This window comes from Lynx canadensis, chromosome D3 (assembly GCF_007474595.2).
Source record: "Lynx canadensis isolate LIC74 chromosome D3, mLynCan4.pri.v2, whole genome shotgun sequence".
Classification (NCBI taxonomy): Eukaryota; Metazoa; Chordata; class Mammalia; order Carnivora; family Felidae; genus Lynx; species Lynx canadensis.
This window is the reverse complement of record NC_044314.2, coordinates 80,833,989-80,860,242: the sequence shown is the minus strand read 5'-3', so window position 1 is coordinate 80,860,242 and position 26,254 is coordinate 80,833,989. Positions and strand designations below refer to the sequence as shown.

Genomic DNA, 26,254 nt, shown 5'->3' with positions numbered 1-26,254 from the left:
TTCTCAAAGATAACCATAAATCAAAATTCAACTGTAAATTCAGACTATAAGATACGTAGTAATATATTCCTATATACTTTATTGCTTATGATTTTAGAAAATTCAATGTCAATACTTTTCTTTTTAGTATGGTAAGCAGTAAGGCTATTCAGAGTTTGATTCTACCATCATAATCTGCCTTGGTTAGATCTTCAATGCTTTTCTTCCTTCTCTTCTCTGTCCCCTTACCTTTCCTGTTACCTAAGAATGTAGTCTTTGGGTGCCTGGGTGGCTCAGTCAGTTAAGCATCCAACTTCAGCTCAGCTGAAGATCTTGCAGTTAGTGAGTCCAAGCCCCACATCAGGCTCCATGCCAACAGTGCAGAGCCTGCTTGGGATCTCTCCCTCGCTCTCTCTGCCCTTCTCCCACTAGAGCTTGCTCTCTCTCTCTCTCTCTCTCTCTCTCTCTCTCAAAATAGATAAATAAACTTGAAAAAAAGAATGTAGTCTTCTTTGGATCTCTGTTATTTTTAAATAGCTCAAAGTTAGGTTTTTCCTCAAACCAGATTGAAAAGCTGTTAGGGCAAAGGATATTCACAGTATCAGAGTTTTGCCCCAAATTCACCAATAATTACAAAAGAAAAAGGTATCTTTACACAGGAAAAATTTGGTGGACGCTATCTTAACAAAGTAATCAAACATCAAAGGATCAATATTGGAACAGATAAACATGATATGCCTCTGATGTGATGTCATAGAAGTACTTATCACCTAACTCAATATTCTTGCCAAAAATGTTTAACCTGGATCTAATCATGAAGAAACAATCAGACAAATTCAGATTATGAAAAATTTGACAGGACAACTGAAGTGTTTGTTGCCTTCAAATTACATCAATACAATCAAAATGTCCTACATTTTCATAGAAGTTACATGATGAAGTGTTTAAGGGTAAAGGTTCAGGACTACTAGATATTACCTTCACATGGTTTAGCCAGAAAAAAACTTTGTCTTCATGTCTGTAAATATTTTTCAAAATGAAAAGCACAGAGGGAATTAGGTTCTGTATTGGAAATTGCTAAACAAAGCCTTTATCAATCCCATCATTTGGGATTGTACGTTATAGTCGAAGTATACAGATGAGAATACCAGCAAGCTGACTCTCCATTCTCACCTCTCAGCCTCCCTCATCCTTACAAAATGCCCGCTTGTCCCCAGAGACCTGTAATCAGTGCAGTGGAATATAAAACAGTATTAAAGTGTCTTAAATTATCTTACACTGGCCAATGTCAGAAAACCAGATCCCCTTTTTCTAGCTCTCTAATGTCGAATGCTGTTTTTGCAAGTGTCCACATCTCCTGGCATAGGTGGCAGCACGATGAAAAACGTTTTATTTTATGAAAAATAAAAAAGATACTTACGACTATAAATGCAACAGTGAAGGTAACAACTGCCAATCTGCCCCTACACTGACAGTAAAGCCAATTGCTAAGGCTTCCAATATGATTCTTTAGAGGTAGACAGGTGTACAGATGTATACTTGTCTATCTAGTAATAATCAAAAAGGGAGAGCAGATCAATTTTAAAATTATAGACAGTGCATATTTATAGACAAGTTTCTTTATAGAACATATATAAAATAAAATGGATATTTAATGCCTTACTTTTAATTAGGTTTCAATCTCCTCACAATATTAAATTGTTTAAAACTTTAGGTGTATTTATTATAAGTTAACCTCCTAAGAGTACAATACTATGCTATGTTAGAACTATATAAGATGGGTTTCATTCAACAAGCATCACTTAGCACATACTAGGCCATACAGAATACTTGTCCAGGGACTTTTTTTTTTTTTTAACGTTTATTTTTGAGAGAGAGAAAGAACGCAAGTGGGGAAGGGGCGGAGGCAGAGGGAGACCCAGAATCCAAGCAGGCTCCAGGCTCCAAGCTGTCAGCAGAGAGCCCAACGCAGGCTCGCACCCATGAACCATGAGATCATGACCTGAGCCAAAGTCATGATCAACCAACTGAACCACCCAGGCACCCCCTGGACCAGGTACTCTTAAGCTTTGGGTTAAGCTATCTTCAGTTCGTAGAAGTCTGTATTTGCCCTGTTTACCATTTTGGGGTTTCAAGAGAGCATGTCTTTCCAACCACCAACTAATAGGCAATGAAACAGCCAGAAGACGGTATTTATAAAATAATTTGTCTGGCAGATTAGGAAAATATTACATTATATTAATCTCTAAAATTCAAATTGAAAATGTAGAAAAGAATTTAGCCAAGCAAAAACAGCAAAGGTATAATAAAATAAAATTGGCAAGGACTATTAACATACAGTTCAGTATGTAATCACTGGTATTTTTTAATTTAAATAAATCTATACCTCAAACTAAATGCAATGGTTAAGTTCATAGCTCAATTTAGAATAAAATAATTTATTACATTATTGCCTTCCTGCTCATATCCATCTTATATATAATCTTCCTAATTATGTCTCTTTCCAGATCAGAAACCTCCAACAATTCCTCAAAATCTATCAAATTCAATGCAAATTCGTCTTCCTTTCTCCAGTGCATTCCACATTATGGCCCACCTGCCCAGGCTCTCAGTCTCTCCTGACTATTTCACAAATAGCCTAAGTTCCAGACAAACCTGCCCTTCACACCATTTGTTCACTGCCAGCAGGCCGCCCTTTGTACAGGCTACTTCTTCTGATTGCGACAAGGTCCATCCCGACCTAGATAGCTCCTTCTTACCCAATAAGACACACCTGAAGCCTCTGGGCTTCCCATCACCTCCCTATCCTCTGTTCCCCAAGACTGAATATGATGTTTCTGCAAGATTCTATAACTTAATCATTTACAGCTTACTTTGTCACAGCATAATTATGGATTCACCTCACTAATTCCCCAATAACACTGTGAGCTCCTTAAAGATAAGGCCCCTTTTTACATATTCAGGGCTGATCACAACTCTTGCCTAAGGTTAGAAGTTCAATAAACAGATGAGAAACCGAGAAGGTTATCAACCCTGAGCACTAGGGCTCACAGTGTTTCTGCTGTAAGTTTATAAAACACTTGTGCAATGGTCCTGAAACTGTCTGCCCATTGGGAAAGTAATCTACTACATTTCTCTTACATGTACTTACAGTGTTTCTCTGCAATATGCATATGTGTGTGCTTACACAATATGCATAAGTGTAGAGTTTTCAAACTCTACACTTATCAAGGGTAGAGATTACATCAAAACCCTACAGCGGGACCCACTGATACAGGTACTTGAGCATGGCCACAGGGAAGGATATACACATATTTGTGTTCAGCCAGTGCCCTAATTCAACACCATTGTGTGGAGATGGCAGTAAAGTTAAAAACCTACCTTACAGAGATCCAAGAGTCACACCTTAAAGTTCTGATCTCTTCGTAATGCAATTTAAGGTTTATTATGAAACTCTGTGTATGGGAATCTAGGTAATTTTTATTATTATTTGAGGGGGGGAAAGAGAGACAGAGAGAGAGAGAGAGAGAGAGAGAGAGAGAGCGCGCGCGCGCGAGCACGAACAGGGGAGATGGGCAGAGGGAGGGAATCCTAAGTAGGCTCCACACTTAGCACAGAGCCGGACACAGGGCTCAATCCCACGACCTGAGGCGAAATCAAGTCAGCCACTCAACCAACCAAGCCACTCAGGTGCCCCTAGACAATTTTCATATGTACAGGGAGGGATATCCTCACTGCTCTAACATTTTATAACGTTTTATTATTCTAAGTTATTCCACCCAAATATTAAAACTTAAAATCAAAAATAGAATTACTCCAACCTTAAGTATACTTTAAAAATTAGTAGTTGAGGTACATTAGCAAGCGCTGAATGCTCTACAGAAGAATCATTTTAAAAATATCAAAATAGGGGTGCCTGGGTGGCTCAGTCAGTTAAGCGTCCGACTTCGACTCAGGTCACAATCTCACGGTCTGTGAGTTGGAGCCCCGCGTTGGGCTCTGGGCTGATGGCTCGGAGCCTGGGCCTGCTTCTGATTCTGTGTCTCCCTCTCTCTCTGCCCCTCCCCTGCTCATGACCTGTCTCTCTCTCTCTCTCAAAAAATAAAATAAATAAGTACATAAATAAAACATTAACAAATGTCAAAATATTTGAATTTTGATGTATGGGTTAACTGTCTTTAGGCTAACTGTTCTCTGTACTGTTCTAAGTAATTTAACTTTTGTTATCCTTATAACCCAATTTACAGTGAGGAAAGCTGAGGCAATGATGATGTACTTGACCAACAATACACAACTAGCAAGTGACTGAGCAGGGATTCAAATCTAGCCCATGCTCTGAACCACTATGCCATACACTAAAAACAGCAATTCCCCAGATAAGGGCCCAAAAGTGTTTATCCAAGTGACAGGATAGGCTATACATGTGTTTTAGTGTTCTCTCCAACTATTTCATAGTTACTTCAAGCATTTAAATAAAACATCTAATATTTTAAAGTTAACCTGTGTGTCAATCCTGCAGGATTATTCTCTATGGGAATACTTTATACAATAAACCAAAAATGCTTGCTTTAGTGCTGTATTGCACTGTGAGGTCTCTTAGTAGTATGCTCTTTCGAGTACACTGTAAAGACAAAGGGAACTACCAAATAAAAAAATTAAAAAGCATCTGAAGAAACAATAAAATGTCCCTATAAAAAGAAAATACTGGGGCACCTAGGTGGCTCAGTTGTTTAAGCATCTGACTCTTGGTTTCAGCCCAGGTCATGATCTCACGGTTCGTGAGTTCGAGCACTGTCCGCACGGGGCCTACTTGGGATTTTCTCTCTGTCTCTCCCGCTCTCTGTGCCCCCCCCCCCACTCATGCACGCTCTCTCAAAATACATAAAATTTTTTAAAAAAAGAAAAGACAATGTTACAATAATGGTACCATCGTGCTTAATATTATAGGGCTCTGTTAAAATGTATTTTATGAAATACATATGAAATGACTCTTACATATGAGAAAAGAACGACACAGGGGCTCCTGGGTGGCTCGGTCGGTTGAGCATCTGACTTTGGCTCAGGTCATGATCTTGCAGTTCACAAGTTTGAGCCCCGCGTCGGGCTCTATGCTGACAGCTCCGAGCCTGGAGCCTGCTTTGGATTCTATGTCTCCCTCTCTCTCTACCCCTCCCCTGCTCATATTCTCTCTCTCAAAAATAAATAAAAAACATTTTTAAAATTTTTAAATAAAAAAGAACAAAACGATTCCAAAATATCTTCAATTTGTATGACTACCAATTAAAATATTTCCTTTGTACCTTTTTCTCATGACCACTCTACGTCTCATATTCTCCCTCACTTGAAATAAAGTTGTCCTTATGCCACTCATTTTTCTAATTAAGTTTCAAATACTTTCTAAAATTAGGTTGAACCACATAAAAGTCCCCTTTTCAACCACTTTTACCTATGGGATGGACGCTTCACATGCTTTCATCTAAAAACCTTCCCCAATTCAACATATCAAAAAGAATAAATGTACTTAACAAAGTTATGACTATTCCATTACTGTAATACTTTCCTGGTAGCAAGTAAGAGAATAAAGTTTATACTGTTTTCAGACTCAATAGGTTAGAAAATAAAAATAAAAAATAATCATTCTCATGAGAAAACATTCACAATACATTGTAAAGTGAAAAAGACAGAGTTACAAAACAGTATGATACCAATTTCGCTTATACATAAAAATACCAAATATTACAACTCTGTTTTAGACTTCGGGATTTTTATTCTCTTCATCTGACAGTTCTGTTTTCCTAATTTTTTAATTAAAATGTAGTATTACTGTGGTTTATAAAAAAAGTTTATAAACAGAAGTCAATCTTTGCTTAATTCTTTACCAAAAAGATATTTAATTAATCAATGAAATAAATACATGTGCGATCTAAAACAACTATGAAAATTTTAGATAGTCTACATCTTTTTGTTAACTCAGTAACAAAGCCCATGAGAAATAACACAGTAACTTGTCATTTCTAAGAACACTGATCACGTGCTTTGCTGGTATGGACAAACAGCTTTACTCCATACATGAAGTAAATAAGCCTAATTAACAGTTGGGTTTGGTTTCATCACTATTATAAAATGATAATTTGTGCTGCTAACAAATAAAGACCAGACCAAGAAGTTCAGACATAAGCTATCAATACAGAGTAGAGAAACTGAAGGACATTAAAAATCAGAAGTAAACATGAGAAATAAAGGATAAAGAAACAAAAATGTTATATTCCTCTACTACATGTATAAAAAAATTTTATAACAAAACTATATGTTTTGATATTTAAACGAACAAATATAAATGCTATAATTATCTTCTGGGGGTATCTTATTTTAAAAATTCTGCTAAATGGAATCCAGATGTGGATTAAACTAATTAAACTAATTTTACCTGAGTTCATTGCTAACTACCTAAAATAAGCTTTGATATGTATGTAAGTTCTAAGATTCTGCTGATTAACCAGCTAAGTAAGCAATCCTACCCAGACTGGGTTCTTTTATTTATAAACCAAACATTCTAAAAACTACAGGGAGAGAGGTTCATGTTGAATAGACAAATGGACCATAAGGTAAACAGCTCAATTAGTCCACTGTGGTTTACTGCCCTCTGGCTGTTGTGGCAAAGGATATCACAGATTTAAAAAAAAAAAAAAAAAAAAAAAAAAAAAATGGCTGCAAAGAAAAGCTAGGAAGATATCAAACAAAACTTGGCAGGAAAATTCTTTAGCCATATTCAGACACCTTAGAATAGAACCTCAAGTACACATTAAAGTTAATTTTACTCTTTCCTTTAAAAAAAAAAACACTAAATATATCAACTAACAAAACATTTCAAACATTATCTGAACTTTTTCAACCACAAACTAACAAAATATAGAGTAGTTTGGACATAATTAAAGTTGGCTCTAGGAGAGTTAAGTCAAAAAGGGTTAATGCACTACCCTAAGGATTGTAATTAATCTTGATTTAGAAAAATTATTTAGCATACTAAATGGAAACATTTAGGTAAAGAAGTAAAAAAACTTTACCGACATTCAAAGAATAGTGATAAAATTTCCCCTGGTTATAAATCTACAATAAATACAAAAAATAGCTTAGAGTAATGAAACTCTTAGATCAATTCAAAGTTTCCACATATCAGCTATAATCTGAAGTTAAAAATTAGACGACATTGGAGAGCAAGTATTTCCTGGAATCACCTAATTATGTAAAAAGCAGGAACAAAACAAAGGAAAACTTGCTACCTCAAAATCAGATCAGATTATTTAATCTTTCTACAAAATACTATCCAATGTCATCTCATAATCTTTTCCAATAAGGCTTGTACTAACTTTTATTATCACTTTACAACTTTCCATCAGTGTTCAGCTGGTAATGAACCACAACAGCCACAGTCCAAGAAAAAACAGTTCTGTTCATTTCACAGACTTGCTAATTACTCACAACTCACTATCATTTTAAAACAGTGGATCTTAGCCTTGTTCCACCCCAAAACACCCAGGGGACACAGTATTTTCCTTTAGTAACAGTGGCTCACAGGTTCTGGTTCCTAGCATGACTGGGAAACAACAAGCAAATTTGAAAAAAATAACGGAAGTAGAAAGAAGAGGAGTAAGAGTGAGGATATTCCTTTCAAGAGACATACCCATTAAACACTTGAATTTTTCTCAGCAAGTTTTAATAAATTCTTTTTGAAACTTACTACTGTTAAATAATTATAATTTTATACATACACACACACACACACACACACACACACACACACACACACACGATGGTAACAGTTTTTAAGAAAAAACAAAACCTTACCCTGCAGTTCATGATGTATTACACCCACTAGGTTGGGTTCGTCTCCCCACCAGAAAATCCATAACTCTTTGCAATCTGGTTTGACATCGCGACGCCATACACACAGCAAGTTGGCTTGCAAACAGCGGATGAAACTTAACAGGATTGGATCATCTTGGGCTGGGGCTGAAATTATGGGTCCACAGTCCCCATGCCCTCCAAAATTGTACCTACGCCATTTGATTCCCGTGAGTTCAGCCTGGAAAAAGACAAGAAAATTACAATGGTTTTGATATTTCTTTTTACTTACAGGACACTTAAAAACAGGCTTCCATTACAGATAAGCAAATCTGCTACAATAAATATTGTCACTATACTTCACCTAAGAGTTCTCTTACTGAAAAATGTTTGTCAATCCTCCTTGATTTTTAAAGGGAGAAAAAATTCATTTTTTAAAAATTTTTTAACATTTATTCATTTTTGAGAGTGAGAGAGACAGAGCATGAGCAGGGGAGGGGCAGAGAGACAGGGAGACACAGAATCCGAAGCAGGTTCCAGGCTCTGAGCCATCAGCCCAGAGCCCGACGCGGGGCTCGAACTCACAGACCGCGAGATCATGACCTGAGCCGAAGTCGGACGCTTAACCGACTGAGCCACCCAGGTGCCTCAAAACTTCATTTTTTTATATCAAGATTTCTACATGTCTCTTCATATTAAATACCAAATCACCACAAACAAATGATTATTATTTCCAGTTGAATCATTTTTACCCAGAATGTACTACAAAGTCCTTACATATAAAAGCTATTTTCTATTATTTCTTATTTGATTCATAAATTATATTTAGAAATCAGGTAAGAGGAAGTCTAGGTGGCTCAGTAAGTTAAGCATCCGATTCTTGATTTCGGCTCAGATCGTGATCTCACCGTTCATGAGACCAAGCCCCATGTCTGTGTCTGTGCTGATGGTGCAGAGCCTGCTTGGGATTCTCTCTCTCCCTATCTCTACCCCACTCGCACACACAGGCATGCTCACTCTCTCTCTCACACAAAATAAATAAATAAACATTTTAAAAAAAGAAGAAATCAGGTAAGAGTTTAAAAAATAAGTTCAGAAAACTGAAATCGTTTTTTTCAAAGAATTTCCTCAATTCCTTCCCATCCAGAAGCTAGTTTCAATCTTTCTTAATCAAGAAAGCAGTTACCATGCAGCATCATAGTGCTTCATCATTAACGCCAAAACAAGCTACTAACAAAACTGATGCAAAGTTATCAGCAATTTATTCATGTTTTTGTCTTTTGTCTTCCAAACACATTTTAAAACATGGAAACTAAACCAGCTGCAAGCAAAACCCGGGTCTTTATCCCATTACCTACATTTGTATTTTAAAATTTCTTAAATCTTAGAGGGGGCTAAGCAGCTAAAACTCAAAGATGGTTCAACACAAACAGAAGCTGAATTCCTTATTTAAATAGCTATAAACTACAACTATATATACAAAACTGATAATAAAAGGGATTCATAATATCATTCTGCACAAAAGACTCCATGTGTCCCTTGCATTCAATCCTTACCCACTCATCTTCCCTCCCCACCACCACCAAGTCAATTTTTGTCAGTTGTTTTTCAAAAATCAAGTATAAGATAGAAAAAAACAGTATCTCCTGCTAACATAACTGAAACAAATTTAAAGTGCTGAAACAATCACCATAATGAACGAAACACATTTAAGAAAAAAATATCAATTTTATTCAATCCCATAAAATGCGTCACTTCAAAAAAAATTGTTCCAAATATAATAATGTCCAAATTAAAACTGTCTTGCATTCAGTGACTTACCCCCCTTCACATTGTGAGATATGCAAATCCAATCTCTAATGAATATTCTTGGTAAAAGCATCATTTATGCTTTCCCCTTTATGCCACTTTGTTTTCTTAGTATGAAAGTACTACATGGACAATGCAGTAAGTTCAAAAATAAATAATATAAATTAAAAGTAAAATAATCACACCAGGAGGGGCACCTGGGTGGCTCAGTCAGTTAAGCATCCAATTTCGGCTCAGGTTTGATCTCACCGTTCCTGAGTTCAAGCCCCCCATCAGGCACTGTGCTGATAGCTTGGAGCCTGGAGCCTGCTTCAGATTCTGTGTCTCCCTCTCTCTCTGACCCTCTCCTGCTCACACTCTGTCTCTCTCTCTCTCTCAAAAATAAACATTAAAAATAGTAATAATAATTTTAAAAATAACACCAGGAATATTTTCCATAATCACATCAGAAATAATTATTAGTATCTTAATGTATGTTCTTCCTGTTTTTCTGTAGTTTTTAATTTAGAACCATATTACCATGGCTTTATATCCTGCTTTTTGACTTACTATATATATATATAAATTACTATATTTACATATATATATAAATTATTCTTCAAAAACAGTTTTTAGGGGCACGTGGGTGGCTCAGTCAGTTGGGCATCTGACTTCCGTTCAGGTCATGATCTCATGTCTTGTGAGTTCGAACCCCACGTCAGGCTCTGTGCTGACAGCTCAGAGCCTGGGGCCTGCTTAGGATTCTGTGTCTCCCTCTCTCTGCCCCTCCCTGCTCATGCTCTGTCTCTCTCTCTCTCTCTCTCAAAAACAAACATTTAAAAAATTGTTTTCAAAACAGTTTTTAATGTTTGTATAATACATATGTATTCACTGGAGAAAACATAATTTATCCCGTAATAATTAGACAAACTTTCATTTTCACTGTTATAACTGGTAAACACCCTTGCATACTGTTATTTTCCAGATGACTTTCTTAAGAGAGACTGCTTGATGTAGAATTACCAAAGAATATGAATATTTTAAGACTCATGGATGAATGCTACCATACAGTTTTTCAATTAGTAGTCCCACTAATACAAATAACCTCCTCCCAAATTGCGTATCTTCTTAAATACCTGCCAATTTAATAGAATGGTATGTCCCTGTACTAATATGTAGTCCTTTTTCAGTTCAGAGGGAATCATTATCATATATTTAATCATAAGTATAATCTGGGGCCTGCCTTCCTGGGTTTGAATACCAGCCCTACACTCACTAGCTGTAAGTAGCAAGTCTTAGCAAGTTACTTAACCTTTGTCTCTCTGTTGTCTTACCAGTAAAATCAGGATAACAGTATTTACAGAGTTGATTAAATGAGTCAGTATGTATATACTTAGGAAGATGCCTGGCATATGGCAAAAAATATAAATGATATCACTATCATTACTAGTAATGACAGTACTATTTCTCCTTGAGTTGTCTGTTCAGATCTTTTGTGCATTTTTCTCGCATACAAATCTCTTTATTTCTTCGAATGAAATCAATGTGTACATATGTGTGTGTTTAAAACAGAAAGCCTAACATCAATTTTTAAATAAAGGTCAAAGAAGTAAACTAAATAAAAAGACTTAAGAGGCAGTTGAAATCAGAAAAGTTAAGTAAAAGACTAATTTTTCTTATAAGCACCTAAGCTCATGTTCTGTGCCCAAGGATCTGGGGGTTGGCGGGGGAGACAAAAGATACCAATAAATATAAATCCCTAATATGTACATTAACTATATTTAAAAGGTTAGAAAATTAAGATATATCAGAGATTGAAACATCAGGTGAGTCAGTCCCCAAGAAATCTATGAACAGCAATTTATTCACTAGAATACTTTCACCTGTAACATCCGGCACGGTTCAGCAAACAAAATATTTGGCTTTGATTCAGGAGAATGATTTCCTAATCCCAGCACTTCCACTACTTCCTATCAGTGCTTCTCTGGTCTCAGTGATAAAGGGAAGCCACTGCCGCCTGCTCTATATTCTTTATGGAGTTGTTCTAGCAAGTGATATAACACAAATGCAAGTGATACAACAACAGAGCTACAAACTTAATCACTTCATAACTAATTCAACCAGAAAAACTGAAAAATGTCCCATTATCTTAAAACAATTTCGTTCATTACCTTAAAGCTAAAATTAAATATCATTATACCAGTCTTCACTGAAAAATCTAACAATGAAACACCATTTAAGCCTAACCGAGATAACTAAGTATAAAGTGAATGTGCAAAGGCTTAGCTTTAAATTTTGAATTAATTAATGTTTGATAAGAGGAAAGACAACTCAGGGGCACCTCGGTGGCTCAGTCAGTTAAGCGTCCAATTCTTGATTTCGGCTCAGATCATGATCTCACAGTTCGTGGGTTCTAGCCCTGCTGTCAGCGCAGAGCCTGCTTGGGATTCTCTCTCTCAGCTTCTCTCTCCCTCTCTCTGCCCTTCCCCCACTCATGCACACATATGCTTTCTCTCAAAATAAATAAGGGGAGGGGAGGGGAGGGGAGGGGAGGGGAGGAGAGGAGAGGGGAGGAGAGGAGCACCTGGGTGGCTCAGTCGGTTAATGATCCAACTTGGGCTCAGATTATGATCTCATGGTTTGTGGGTTCGAGCCCCAGGTCAGGCTCTGTGCTGATAGCTCAGAGCCTGGGGCCTGCTTTGGATTCTCTGTCTCCCTCTCTCTCTCTGCCCCTCCAGCGCTTGCACTCTCTCTGTCGCTCAAAAATGAATAAACATTAAAAAATTAAAAAAAAAAAAAAGGAAATACAACTCTGTAATACTGAAATACTGTCCAAAAAAAATCCTATCATGGATGTACATTCAATTAGACAGCCTCATATACCATGATCATGTTTATAGTTAAAAATCAATTCCACACCAACTACTATTGACCCAATTTCTGACACAAGTACAGATTTCCAAGCCTCAAAATCCTTTATCTAATGATCCCAAAATTGTGAAGCAACCATATATTTCTAGATGCAAATTATCCCAAAATGCAGTATTTCTCACTGACAAACAATCCATAATCATATTTAAGTTTAAAATTACATGGTTTTTAAAAGATGGAATCCAAAAGATGGAATTAAAATATACAAGGAAAAAACCCAGCACGCACATGTATAGAATAATAACCCCAACTTTGAGCATTGATGCATCACCTATTTAACAACAGGCACCACAGCAGGGTCTTCACATAGAATTTCTAACCTTCACAAACAAACAGGTAAAGAAATTAGGACTCAGAAAGGTTAAATAATTCTCCCAAAACTACACAGGCAGCAAATGGCAGATCCCAAATATAAATGGATTTAAAGCGTAACTGAATTTAAGGCATAAATTCTTTCCCACTCTGCCATGCTGCTTCTTAAGGCTAATGGTAAAAATTAGCCCTAGAGGATTATAAAATAGTACAAAGAAACTGTCATCAACTCAATTTAGCAATGGCAAGAGCTCATGGCCATACTTTCTAATTTAAGAAAGTTCACGAATCTTTCTTTAGTCTTCCTGAGGTATTAAGAAAACTAGTACAAGAGAGCCCACACACCTCCCATGAATAGAAGAGACTTTTTTTATTTCACTCAGATAATTATATGCCTTCTTTTACATGTTACCACTATAAGACTGTATCTACACAAGCTAATTTTTAGAGGGTACGTACAACAAGCCAAGAAAATAACTATTCTAATAATAGCAAGAAAGACGGGAGGGAAATTTTCTCCTCAATGGCTGGCATCTGTTGAACAGGTAGTCAAGGTCCTCAGAAAATTGAACTTAACTGGCAGAGGCTCCCGTGGCCTTCTGTTTAGGCCACTATAGTCAGTTCAGAATGGTTGGAATTAAATAGATTACGACAGAATCGGGATAAATGCAGTTTCTAACAGCATGAATGTATTTAAAGAAAATTTATATTGATTCTTAATGTGCTATTCTTTAGACACAATACATAGGAAATGAGCTGATAAATTCTCCCAAAGGAAGTCATTTATTTGCACTGACCCACTGCAATTAGAACCCACATGACTAACAAGTATATACTTGCAGTGTGGCTCCTCAGGGTTGAAGCTGTGTATTCAGCAGTCACCGAACAGAGTCGAAGTAACAGGACTTGGTATGAATGAACTCAGGGAGGTATAGTACCACAGAAGAAACACTGGCTGGAGGTCAGAAGATCTAGGTTCAAGTCCTAGTTTTTTAACTATTTACCTGTATGATACTAGGAAATCTCCTCCCATCTCAGGGCAGCACAGCTTCCTGACCTGTAAAGCGATATGGGTGACCTAGATACTATAAATGAGTTCAAGTCTCCTGGCCCAGGCTAATTACATCCTACTCACAAAGGCAACTTGTAAATGAGACTGAACCCTTAATTATATGCCTTAGGATGATCCGTACGAATAGGAGAGCTGCCAGATCTGAATTTTCAAGAAACAGGTAAAAGAGAGACTTCTCAAACTACAGAACAATTACCTTAATACCAATCTTGAGCACGATTCTAGGATGGTGTGTAGAAAAGGCAGCTGTGATTATCTGGGGCTAACATGGGCGTACGAGGAAATTCCAAATCTGCCTCACCTCACAACCTCCCATGATAGGGTTACTACTCTAGAAGATCAGGAAAATACAGCAAACACATTAAATCATCCCTCAACTTGAGTCAGAGAAAGGCAAAAAATCAGGAATAATAGAAAACTTCTGTAAAAACACAACTAATCAGCTCCAGGTAAAGACACCAGGGTAAACAGACACATCTGCTTTTGCTCTCTTAAGCTCCTCTAAAACACCAGTCAAGAATGTTTGTTTTGTTTTTCCCTTAAATCATAACATCACAATGGTAGGTAGAAGAGAAGATGAGAGCATCAAGATTTTGAAAGCTAAGAAGCAGATGCTCAAGAGGTAAAGAAATTTATAATGTCTAAAAAAACTGAATCCTAGCTATGGAGAAAGGGCAGATAAAACCCAATATACACAGAATCCCCTCAGACTCAGGAGTTAACAATACAGTTATCTTTGGATGGAGGGTTAAAAGGCAGAAAGGAGATGAAATCAGGAAAAGTGGCTGAAGGCCTGCTTAGAAGGCACTCAAGAACTCAGGCACTCAGGTACCCTCCCCACTGCTCTTTTTACCCCATCGAACAACTGGAAGGGTATTCTCTGGGGCCCGTAAAAACAGAGAGTATCTGGACTGAGGGACACAGGCACAACTGAAGGCAGGGAACCAGAGTGAAAACAGTGAACATGTACAAAATAAAAGTAAAAAACCACCCTCTCCCATTTCGCTCTCAGCACCCAGAGAGCTGGCAACCAGTCTTTCACCGCCTAGAGAGAAAGGGCGTCTGGAAGTCTTCTTTGGGAAATCTAACCAGCTCAACAGAAAAGACCTCAAAATATTGACAACAGAGGTTCCCCCAACTAAAGAGCCCACCCAGATCAGTGAAGTGCACAGTAAATGTCACTCGCATACTCAACTTCCAAGCAGTTTTTCAGTCCACCACTCCTAAGCATGGACAACCCAGAATTACTAAAGAGTTGAGGGAAAATATGGAGGAATGATAGACAAAAAGAAACAGAAACAAACAGAAAAGTAACTTGAAGGAAACAGACTAGACTGGGAGAAGAACAAAAATTCTAATCCATTATTAATATTCTCAAAGAGATAAAATAGTGCTGCCATTTTTAAAATACTTATTTGAGACAGTGAGCACTTGCACAAACACAAGTGGGGGAGGGGCAGAGAGTGAAGGGGAGAGAGAATCCCAAGCAGGCTCCACACTGTCAGCACAGAGCCCAACATGGGGCTTGATCTCACGCCATGTAATGGTTGCACTATTTGAGGGCACCTGGGTGGCTCTGTCGCTTAAGTATCCGACTCTTCGTTTCAGATCAGGTCACGATCTCGCAGTTGGTGGGTTCGAGCCCCATATCAGCCTCTGGGCTGACAGCTCAGGGCCTGCAGCCTGCTTCGGATTCTGTGTGTGCGTGTGTGTCTCTCTCTCTGTCCCTCCCCACTTGTGCTGTCTCTCTCTCCAAATAAATAAGTATTTAAAAAAAACAAATAAACTTAAAAAATAAACTTAAAATAAAAATAAATAAATAAATAAATAAAAGACCTGTAGACTATCTCAGAAAACTAAAAAAGAGCTCTTGAAAATGTTTAATTAATGATGCCAAAAATGAGAAAACTCAACAGAAGGGCTGGAAGATAAAGTTTATGAAATATCCCAAAAAGTAAAGCAAATATACAAATTGAAAAGTAGGGAGGGTGGGGGAGATAAAATGAGAGGAGCAGCACAGGAAGTTCAAAACCAAATACAAGAGCTATCAGAAAGAAAAAATACACAAAATGAAAAAAGAGGAAGTTACTGATAAAATAATTCATGAAAATTTCTGAGAAAAATAGAATGTGAATTTCTAGATTGAGAGGGCTCTCTAAATACCCAGAACAACAGATTAAGAGACTCAAGGCATTTTGTAAACTTTCAACACACTACAGGTAAAGAGAAGGTCCTCAGAGCTTCCATATAGTAAAAAGAGATCACAAGAATCAGGAATGAGAATGATTTCTGACTTCACAACAGCAATACCAGAAGCAAGGCAATGGTGCAAGAACTCCAAAATTCTAAAGGAAAATGATTTCCAAACTAGTTACCTATGCCAATCTAAATTATCAAGTGTAGAAATAGAATATATTTTAAAATATGCAAGCCTTAGAGAGAGAGAGAGAGAGAGAGAGAGAGAACGCACCCTTTCTCAGGAAACTCCTGGAGATGTACTCCTCCAAAAAGAAGGAATAAACCAAATAAACCAAGAGATTCAGGAAATAGATCCAACATGGGATGGAGTGAACACGAATTCCTAAACAACAGGGAATAATCAGATGATTACAGGCTGTCAACTGTGCATCAATGTAGAGGGCAACCAATCCAGATTGCAACAGGTTGTATCTCAAGAAGATGAAAATGACAGAATACATTTGCAAGTCTTAAATTAAAAGGAGATTCAGACAATAGGCAAAAAGTATGAGGATGAGTTAATTAAAAATACATAAATAGTCAAATAAAGAAAAAAGGTAATTACTATCTTCAAATTATGCAGAAAAAGTAATCAAAGTATACCTAGATGGCTCAGCCATACATTAACATAATCAAATGAATGTTAACACTGAATAATAAGCTAATTAAATTACCATGTAACTATTTCGTTAAAATGGGAAGATGGGAAAAGTATTTGTAGGGGGCGGAGAGAATGAGCTAAATCCTCATCTTCAATAATGAAAGATCCAGAATTTGAAAACCTTAAAAGTAACTGCAAGCTTAGTATTTAGAATATTCAGTATTAGATTCTTACATTTAAGTAAGAATCAAGATAATCAACAAAAGGGGGTGAAAGTGTTTGTCTGTGGAAAAGGTAAAATAGGAGCCAGCAGAGGAATACTATTCATATAAACCTTGTAGAGCTATTTGATTCTTAAACTATGTTAATAATACAACTCTAATTTTTAAAAAAGAAAAAAAAACTGATCAAATGTAGTAAGACATATTTAATGCCTACAAAAATTACTACTAATATTGAAAATTCATTATACCACTTTATAGACCGATTGGCCCAAATTTCTAATCTTAAGAATAATTTGTGGGGCGCCTGGGTGGCGCAGTCGGTTAAGCGTCCGACTTCAGCCAGGTCACGATCTCGCACTCCGTGAGTTCGAGCCCCGCGTCAGGCTCTGGGCTGATGGCTCAGAGCCTGGAGCCTGCTTCCGATTCTGTGTCTCCCTCTCTCTCTGCCCCTCCCCCGTTCATGCTCTGTCTCTCTCTGTCCCAAAAGTGAATAAACGTTGAAAAAAAAAATTTTAACAAAAAAAAAAAAAAAAAAAGAATAATTTGACATCCCATAAATTGTGTTGCAAAAGCCAAAAGGTTATCTACCATGTGTTACAATATTGTGCTGTTGTCTTTTTTTGCTCCATTTTTAGACTATTAAAACTTCAATTAACCAGAGACATACTTCCAGCTACACACTTCCTCCCACCTAAGTCTTCAACTCTTCCTACATTTACCTAAGCAGCTTGCCCAGGTTCCCTCTGCAGAGGGGCTGAGGACAACAAGACACTGGATGTCCCATAGGACTCCCACCTAACATGTTATTTCCATGTTGTGAGAAACGCAATATGGTAACTCTCCATATGATGAAGCTGAATATCAAAGACGTTTTCTAACATATGTACATTTTTGCTGATTCACAACAACTTTTTCCTGAATATTTACCAATATTAGTTCAAAAACATAAAAATAAAAACTAGGGAGGCTGGGTTAGCAGAATATGAGTGAAAAGGCTCAAAGATTTTATTTGACAAGAAGCTTAACATAATTAAACAATGTGAAAGAGCTACTAAAAAAGTTACTTCCATCTTAAGCTACACTGCTAAAAGCACAGGATCTAGATCCTGCACAATGTATCTTACATAGCAAGTCCCTAGTCAATACTGCCTTCAGCTCCCAACTCCGTACTTTGAGAGAAATCTAGATAAACTGGAACAAATTAACAGATGAAGGACTAGGTTGGTAAGGAAATCTAAACATGTCATATGGCTAGAGTCTCTATGGCCTCATGTTCAATACTTTCAAGCAAATAAACATGGCAGCAAAAAAAAAAAAAAATCAAAAAACAAAAAGAATAAAGCCATAGTGGAATTAGGCTGGATGCATTTAATATGCAGTTAACATTCTGAAGAAATTTATGAAGTCTTCAACTTATATGAAAGACTCATATGTGGAAGATGAATTAGATATGCTTAGCACAGACCCAAGTGGTAGCAGAGAATCAAATGGAAAAACTGATGATTAAAACAACAACAGTGATAGCTTCCTCAAAAAATCCCTGGTTGAGATCCCTGAGAATCATACATATGAGATGTTAAGGAGAAGCTGTTAATACTGGATGTGGCTTCAAACACCAAAGGGGTGGTTGGACAGTATGACTTACAAGGTTCCTTTCAAACATGAAATACAAATCTCAAAGATTCTTCCCTTCCAATCATAAGATTTTGTATCTCCAATATCACTTGTATCTCAGTCAACTAGTTCAAGGGACTGACAAACTATACCCCATGGGTCAGCTGAATGTTTTTGTTGTTGTTAAAATTTTATGTTCTCTCTGGGGCGCCTGGGTGGCGCAGTCGGTTAAGCGTCCGACTTCAGCCAGGTCACGATCTCGCGGTCCGTGAGTTCGAGCCCCGCGTCGGGCTCTGGGCTGATGGCTCAGAGCCTGGAGCCTGTTTCCGATTCTGTGTCTCCCTCTCTCTCTGCCCCTCCCCCGTTCATGCTCTGGTCTCTCTCTGTCCCAAAATAAATAAACGTTGAAAAAAAAAAATTAAAAAAAAAAAAAATTTTATGTTCTCTGGTGTAATCTGAAAGAAAAACTCACACTCAACAGATTCACAAAACTTCATGATAATGCAGGAAAAAATGGGGAAAATAAAAGAATGACATAAGAAGAAATTATTATGATTTCTCACCACAAACTTGGTAATAATGGACACATTTGCCTATAAATGTGTGTCGATAATCATAGGAGAGAACATACAAACCATACCGGAAATATGATGTGGCTAAGATAGGAAAGGAGTGTCCAGAACACCACAACAGATGGCCAAATGTTTTTATGGATAAAGGTTATTAGTACCACAACTCTGCCCATTATTTACATACTATCTTGCTCCTGCCACACTACAACCCCAGAGCTGATTAGTTGTGACTGAGACTGTGTGACCTGTGAGCCTGAAATAACTACCTTTCTGATCCTTAAAAAAAAAAAAAAAAAAAAAAAACCCTGAACTAGGATAGAAGATAACACACGCAGGCAAATATGGCATTTAAAATAAAGAAACACTGTAACTATCCTTCTACCATAAACAACTAGACAAAAAAGTATGAAACTACTGTTTCAGGACATTGGACAAAGACAGCATGGAGCTAGGATCTCTAAGAGAAAGAAAACAAATGAAGTAGGCCTTGCAAAGGCTGAGGCAGCTGGAATTTATGAGAGCCTATCACCAGAAAGTTCTGCAGAAAAAGAGCTCCAGAGATCTGATAGGGGTTCTTGTGAAATAGTTCCTACATACACTAAGCTACACATTCAAAGAGCAAAATTCCATGAGGCCTGGCAAAGAATTACTAGAGAGCTATCACTCTAACAGTTCACACAAAACTGGGAGGACAAGTCTCGTTCTGAACAGTCAGGATGAAACAGTTTAAACATGTTGGGCATTAAACAGAGACCACAGAAGGGCCATGATTGCTCTAACCACACCCTAAAAATCGATTCTCAAAAATAATGACCATCACTACCATCATCATCTCATCTCCAAGTAGCTAACTGCCAGCCAAAACAACAATTCAACTCTTTACAAGAAAGAAATACAATCCAGACTTTCAACAACATAATATTCACAATATCCACACCCAATAAAAGAACACCAGACATTCAAAGACATAGCAAAAAGAGACTCATGGCCAGCAGAAAAATCAGTGAAGAGAAACAAACCCAGAAATGAAAGTGATGATGGAATTAAAATCACTTTAAGAAAGCTATCATAAGTACGGTCAAGAATTTAAACTTAATAAGAAATGAAAAACATAAAAACATGAGAATATCCAGGCACAAATTACAAAATAAACTCACTGAATGGGTTTAACAGTAAAGTAGCACAGTAAAAGAAAAAAGGGGGGGGGGGTACGGGGGACCTGACAACATACAATGTAATTATATAAGCTGAAGAACAAAGTATTTTTTCAAACTGAAAGAATAATGAGTGAGGCCAAAAGAAGACTATGATCAAGCACTCTTACATATAATTATGGTCCCAGAATGCAAAGGTAGAAGGGAGGACCAAAAAAATGTTCTTGAAAAATGGCCAAATTGTTCCCAAATTTCATGAGAACAAGGTACTCAGACCCAAGGAGTTCTGTGAACCCAAAGCAGCATAAATCAAAACAAACAAACAAAAACAAAAAAACAAAAAAACAAAAAAGCAAAAAATACCAAATTAAGTTTCTGATAACCAGTGATTTTAAAAAAATCTTAAGGGGCGCCTGGGTGGCGCAGTCGGTTAAGCGTCCGACTTCAGCCAGGTCACGATCTCGCGGTCCGTGAGTTCGAGCCCCGCGTCGGGCTCTGTGCTGACTGCTCAGAGCCTGGAGCCTCCTGTTTCCGATTCTGTGTCTCCCTCTCTCTCTGCCCCTCCCCCGTTCATGCTCTGTCTCTCTCTGTCCCAAAAAATAAATAAACGTTGAAAAAAAAAAAAAATCTTAAAAGCTGTCAAAAGGGAAAAAAGACACATTATATAAGGGAAAACAAAGACAATCCTTTAAACAGACTTCTCACCAGAAAATATGCAAGCTTGGAAACAACAGATCATGTGAAAGGGGAAAAAAACGTCCACATCTAGAATTCTAGATCAAGCACGAATATCCTTCAAAAGTGAAGGTAAATACAGACTTCTTTCAGATGAGCAGAAACCCATGGAACTACCTCATAATAAATATAAGTAGAATAAGTTCTGCAGGTACAAAGAAATAGCAGATGGAAATCTGGATCTACACAGAAGATATAAGCACCCAAAGCAGTTAATATATAAATAGAAAACATATGTTTTCTCACTTTTAATTTCTTTAAAACAAATTAACTGTTTACAGCAAAACTAATAATGCATCACAGATTGTATACAGATATAGAAGAAAAATATATGACAACAGCAGCACAAAAGCCAGAAACAGAAAATGGAAGTATACTGTTCTAAGGTTTTTTACATTATAAATGAAATTTAATATTACTTGAAGATAAACTACGATAACAAAGTCCCATATTATAAGCTCTTGAACAGTCACTAAAAAGTAAAACAAAGAGTATATTTCAGATGCCAATGTGGGGCTTGAACTCACAACCCTAATATCAAAAGTCTCATGCTCCATCAACTGAGCCAGCCAGATGCCCCTAAGATGCCAATATTGAAGATAAAATTGAATCATAAGAAAACACTCAAATAATCTGAAAACAGGCAGGAAAATGGGGGGGGGGGGGAAGGAACAAAGAACAGATGGGACAGATAGGGAAAAGTGTCAAGACAGTAGACTTAAACACAACCATCATACAAATATATTAAACACAAATAGTCTATTACAAGTAAAAAACATCAATTCTCAGGATAAGTAAAAATTTTAAAGGTCCAATTACATACTGCCCACAAGAAATTCACTTTCAATATAAAAACAAGTTATAATACAAATTATAAGAGAGCTAAAATGGCTAGATTAGTATCAAAGTGGATTCCAAGAGGACTATAAAGGAATAGAGAAATTTTGTAATGATAAAAATGTCAACTCTTCAAGAAGACATATATCCCAAATGTGCAGCTTTGTCTAACAACAAAGCTTCAAAATACATGAAGTAAAAAGTGATATATCTAAAAGTAGAAATAGACAAATCCAGAAGTATAATTGAAGATTTCAACAGGCCTCCTCCCAGCAACTGATAGAACAAGTAGACAGAAAATCAATAAGGTATAGAAAACGTGAACACTATCAACCAACATAACCAAACTGACATTTATCAAAAAAAAAAACAAAAACAAAAAAAAAACTCACAGGATACAGTTTTTCAAATGCACATGGAACATTCACCAAGAGAACCCATATGTGGAGCCATAAAACAAATATTAATATATTTACAATTGAAATTTCTGAACAAAATTAGAAAGTCAACAAATATCTAGAACATTCCCCTTCCTGACAAAATCTGGAAATTAAATAAATAATACCTCTAAAACAACAACTGGACAAAAAGGAAATCACAAGTAGAAAATGTTTGAAATAACTGATTATGAAAACAAATATACAAAATTGTATGGGATACAAGTAAAACAGTGATCAAGGAGAAATCTGTAGCTTAAAGATTTACAGTAGAAAGGAAGAAAGGTGTAAAACTGCTCCAAACTTCTTCCTTCAGAAGCTAGAAAAGAAGTGTAAATTAAGCCAAAGTAATCTCAGGGAAGACAATACTGAAAAGAGAAGAAATGGATGAAATGTGAAACTAACAACAGAGAAACCAATACAGTAAAAAGCCGGTGTTCTTTTTTTGTTAATCAATAAAATAGAGAAACTTTCTCTCTAGGTTAATCAAGAGAGAAAGAAAAGACAAATTACTAACATCAAGAATTATTTCACATACTAAAGGACACTGAAGATAATGCAATTACTACAAAACAACCTGATGCCAATAAATACAACTACTTAGATTACACGGACAAATTCTTTGAAAGAACTACCAAACTAAAGCAAATAAAAAAGTTAAAAATCTGAATAGCCCTATACCTATCAAAGAAATCGAAATTTGTAATTTAAAATCTCCTGCCAAAGTATTCTCCAAGGCAAGAGGGCTTCAATGGTAAATTCCATAAACATTAAGAAAGAAATACCACTAATCCTACACAGGCTCTTCAAGAAAACAGAGAAGGGGGACTAATTCCCACATCATTTATGAGATTCACATTACTAACACAAGACAAGATACTGAAGGAATCTATACGTCAATATCTTCATGAACACAGAATTTAAAAATTAACAAAATAGTAGCAAATCAAATCCAACAGTACATAAAATGATAACACACACCCTGCAAATGGGAGTATATCTTGGAAAGTGAGGCTTAGCTGAATGAGTTCAAAAGCCCATCAATGTAATTTGAATCAAACTAGCTCAATAAACCCATTAATTGATTCCCCATGTTAACAGAACAAACCTATGATCATCTCAATAGATGCAGAAAAAACATTTAACAAAATTCAACACCTAATCGTAGGTAAAAACTAAGTAAAACCAGGAATTAAAGAGAAATTCCTCAACCCGATAAAGAAGTGTTCAAAAACTACAGCTACCATCACAATTAATCATAGAAGATTGAGTACTTCCCATGTAAAATCAGTAACAAAGCAAAGAGGTACACTGTTATGCAACTTTGTAGTATAGGTCCTAACTAATGCAATAAAGCAAGAAAAATAAGTAAGAGGCATAGAAACTGAAAAGGAAGATATAAAATCATCTTTATTCACAGACAATATCCTCATGTACAGTTACAAAAATTCAAGGACTTTAACCAAAAGCGACTATTACTAATAATCGAGTTTAGGAAAGTTGCAGTATGTAGATACATATCAAAATTCAATTGTATTCTATATAATAGCATAAGCAATTAGAATATTTTGAAACAAAACCATTTAAAACAATTGAAAATTTACAAAGTCCTAAGGGATAATTTAATAACATATATTCCATACCTGTACACCAAAACTCAATGTTGACAGAAATCAGTGATCTTAAAAAAAAAAAAAAAAATGGAAGCTAGACTACGGTTCATGAACTGGAAGCCTTAAAATTGTCAACCTGTCAATTCTCCCCAATTTGATCTACAAATTCAATGAAATCACAATAAATCCCTGCAGGATCTTTCTGAAAACTTCACAGGTTGACTCTAAAACTTATATTGCAAAGTACCCAAAAGAGCCAAAATAATTTTGAAAAAGAACAAAGTTGTGAGAATTTGCCCAGATTTCAAGACATACTATAAAATTTCAGTAATCATGATATTGTGGTATTGGCATAAGAGACACATAAACCAAAGGGACAGAATACAGAATCCAAAATAACCTTTGCATAAACATAGACATACACAGACGCAATACATCCATTCGATTTTATGACAAAGATGCCAAGGTAACGCAATGAGAAAAGCAGTCTTTTCAACAAATGATGCTAGAATTAGACACCTACATGCCAAAAGAACTTCAACCCATACCTCACTCCACACACACACAAAATGAACTCAAAAGGGGCCACTTGATCACAGACCTAAACCTAACAAAACTATAAAACTTACGGAAGAAATCATGAGAGAAAATCTTTGTTACCTTGGAATCCCAATTAGAACTCTCATGTAACTGATGGAAATGTAAAATGGGACAACCACACTTCAAAAACTTTAAACAGTTCTTTATAAAGTGAAACCTATGTTTCCACATGATTCAGCAACTATAATCCTATTACAGAAAAAACAAAAAATCTGTCACACACAAACCAGTGCATCAATGTTCATAAAAACCAATACATGGAAGAGTAGGCAAACTGGAATAGCAATACAAGAGATTACAACTTAGCATTAAAAAGGAATAACCTGGGCGCCTGGGTGGCGCAGTCGGTTAAGCGTCCGACTTCAGCCAGGTCACGATCTCGCGGTCCGGGAGTTCGAGCCCCGCGTCGGGCTCTGGCTGATGGCTCGGAGCCTGGAGCCTGTTTTCCGATTCTGTGTCTCCCTCTCTCTCTCTGCCCCTCCCCCGTTCATGCTTTGTCTCTCTCTGCCCCAAAAATAAATAAACGTTGAAAAAAAAAAAAAAAAAAGGAATAACCTACTTAAGCAACAATAGGAAGAGGACACATACACTATATGATTCCCTTGATAAAAAAAAAAAAATCCATCCTAGATTTTTTAACTCAGTCGGTTACATGTCCAACTCTTGATTTCGGCTCAGGGTCATGATCTTGTGGTTCAAGGGATCGAGCCCTGCGTCTGGCTCTGTGCTGACGGCACAGAGCCTGCTTGGGATTCTCTCTCCCTCCCTCTGTTCCTCCCCCGCTCACATGCTAGCTCACTCACTCTCTCTCTCCTCTCTCAAATAAGTACACTTAAAACAAATCTAGAAAAGACAAAATGAATCTATAGTAATATATCAGTGGCTATCTAGAGATGGAGGGAAAGCATCACAGATGCTTTCTATTGTGATTTCAGTGGTGGTTTCACATAGGTATGCATTTGTCAAAACTCATGAAACTATACTTACTTGCTTAAAATGGGTTCACTGTATTGTATGCAAAGATCAAATATTTATGTATTAATGGAAGAATTCATGAAAAAAATCTCTGAAAGAAAAAAACCCTATTTTTAATAAAGCCAAAACACCATCTTGCACATCTCCCAATGTAACTATGAATCTCTTTTAGAAAGTATGCAATGTTTTTGAAAAAATTATTGTCATGTCTAACTACATCAGAAAATGGTTAATGATTTATATTTATTAACCTTAACTAAAGGAGAACTCTTGTGAAATTTCTGGGAACTGAACTATTTAATGAAGTTCACTAGTGACATCAGGATGATTTCTTGCCCAAGTGCAGTAACAGGCTAGAAACAGAAATTTCTATCGTTTTCTCTGTATAGCATTGTTAGGGCTGGCCAAACATGAAGGGCTCCTTCCTCCATAGTAAAATACAATCTGTATTACTGAGGCAAACAACACGCTTACTTAAAACTTTCCTGAGGTGAAGTATGGCCAGAGGCATCATAAGAAACTTGGTGGAAGTTTCCTTAAAAACGAGGGACATTTCCTACTCCTTCCAAACTAGAATGCCACTATGATGACGAGAGTTTGAACAACTATCTTGGACAATATGCTACTTGTAATAGACTAAGGACAATGGAGTAGTAAGAGCAAGCCTGAGACACTTGATGACTGAGAAGCAAGCAAAGCCAGTTCTTACGTGCCTGCCTCCAGGCCGCTC

General features: G+C 36.7%; 1 protein-coding gene across 2 annotated transcripts in view; it reads right to left on the bottom strand.

The window, feature by feature from the left end:
- MED13L (mediator complex subunit 13L) overlaps nucleotides 1-26,254 on the bottom strand; it is a 304,666-nt gene that overhangs the window by 260,420 nt on the left and 17,992 nt on the right. For both annotated transcript variants that reach the window (XM_030335708.1, XM_030335707.1), the window contains exon 2: nucleotides 7,825-8,062. In XM_030335708.1, the coding sequence (XP_030191568.1) occupies nucleotides 7,825-8,062 (238 nt within the window). The remainder of the gene's footprint in view (nucleotides 1-7,824; nucleotides 8,063-26,254) is intronic.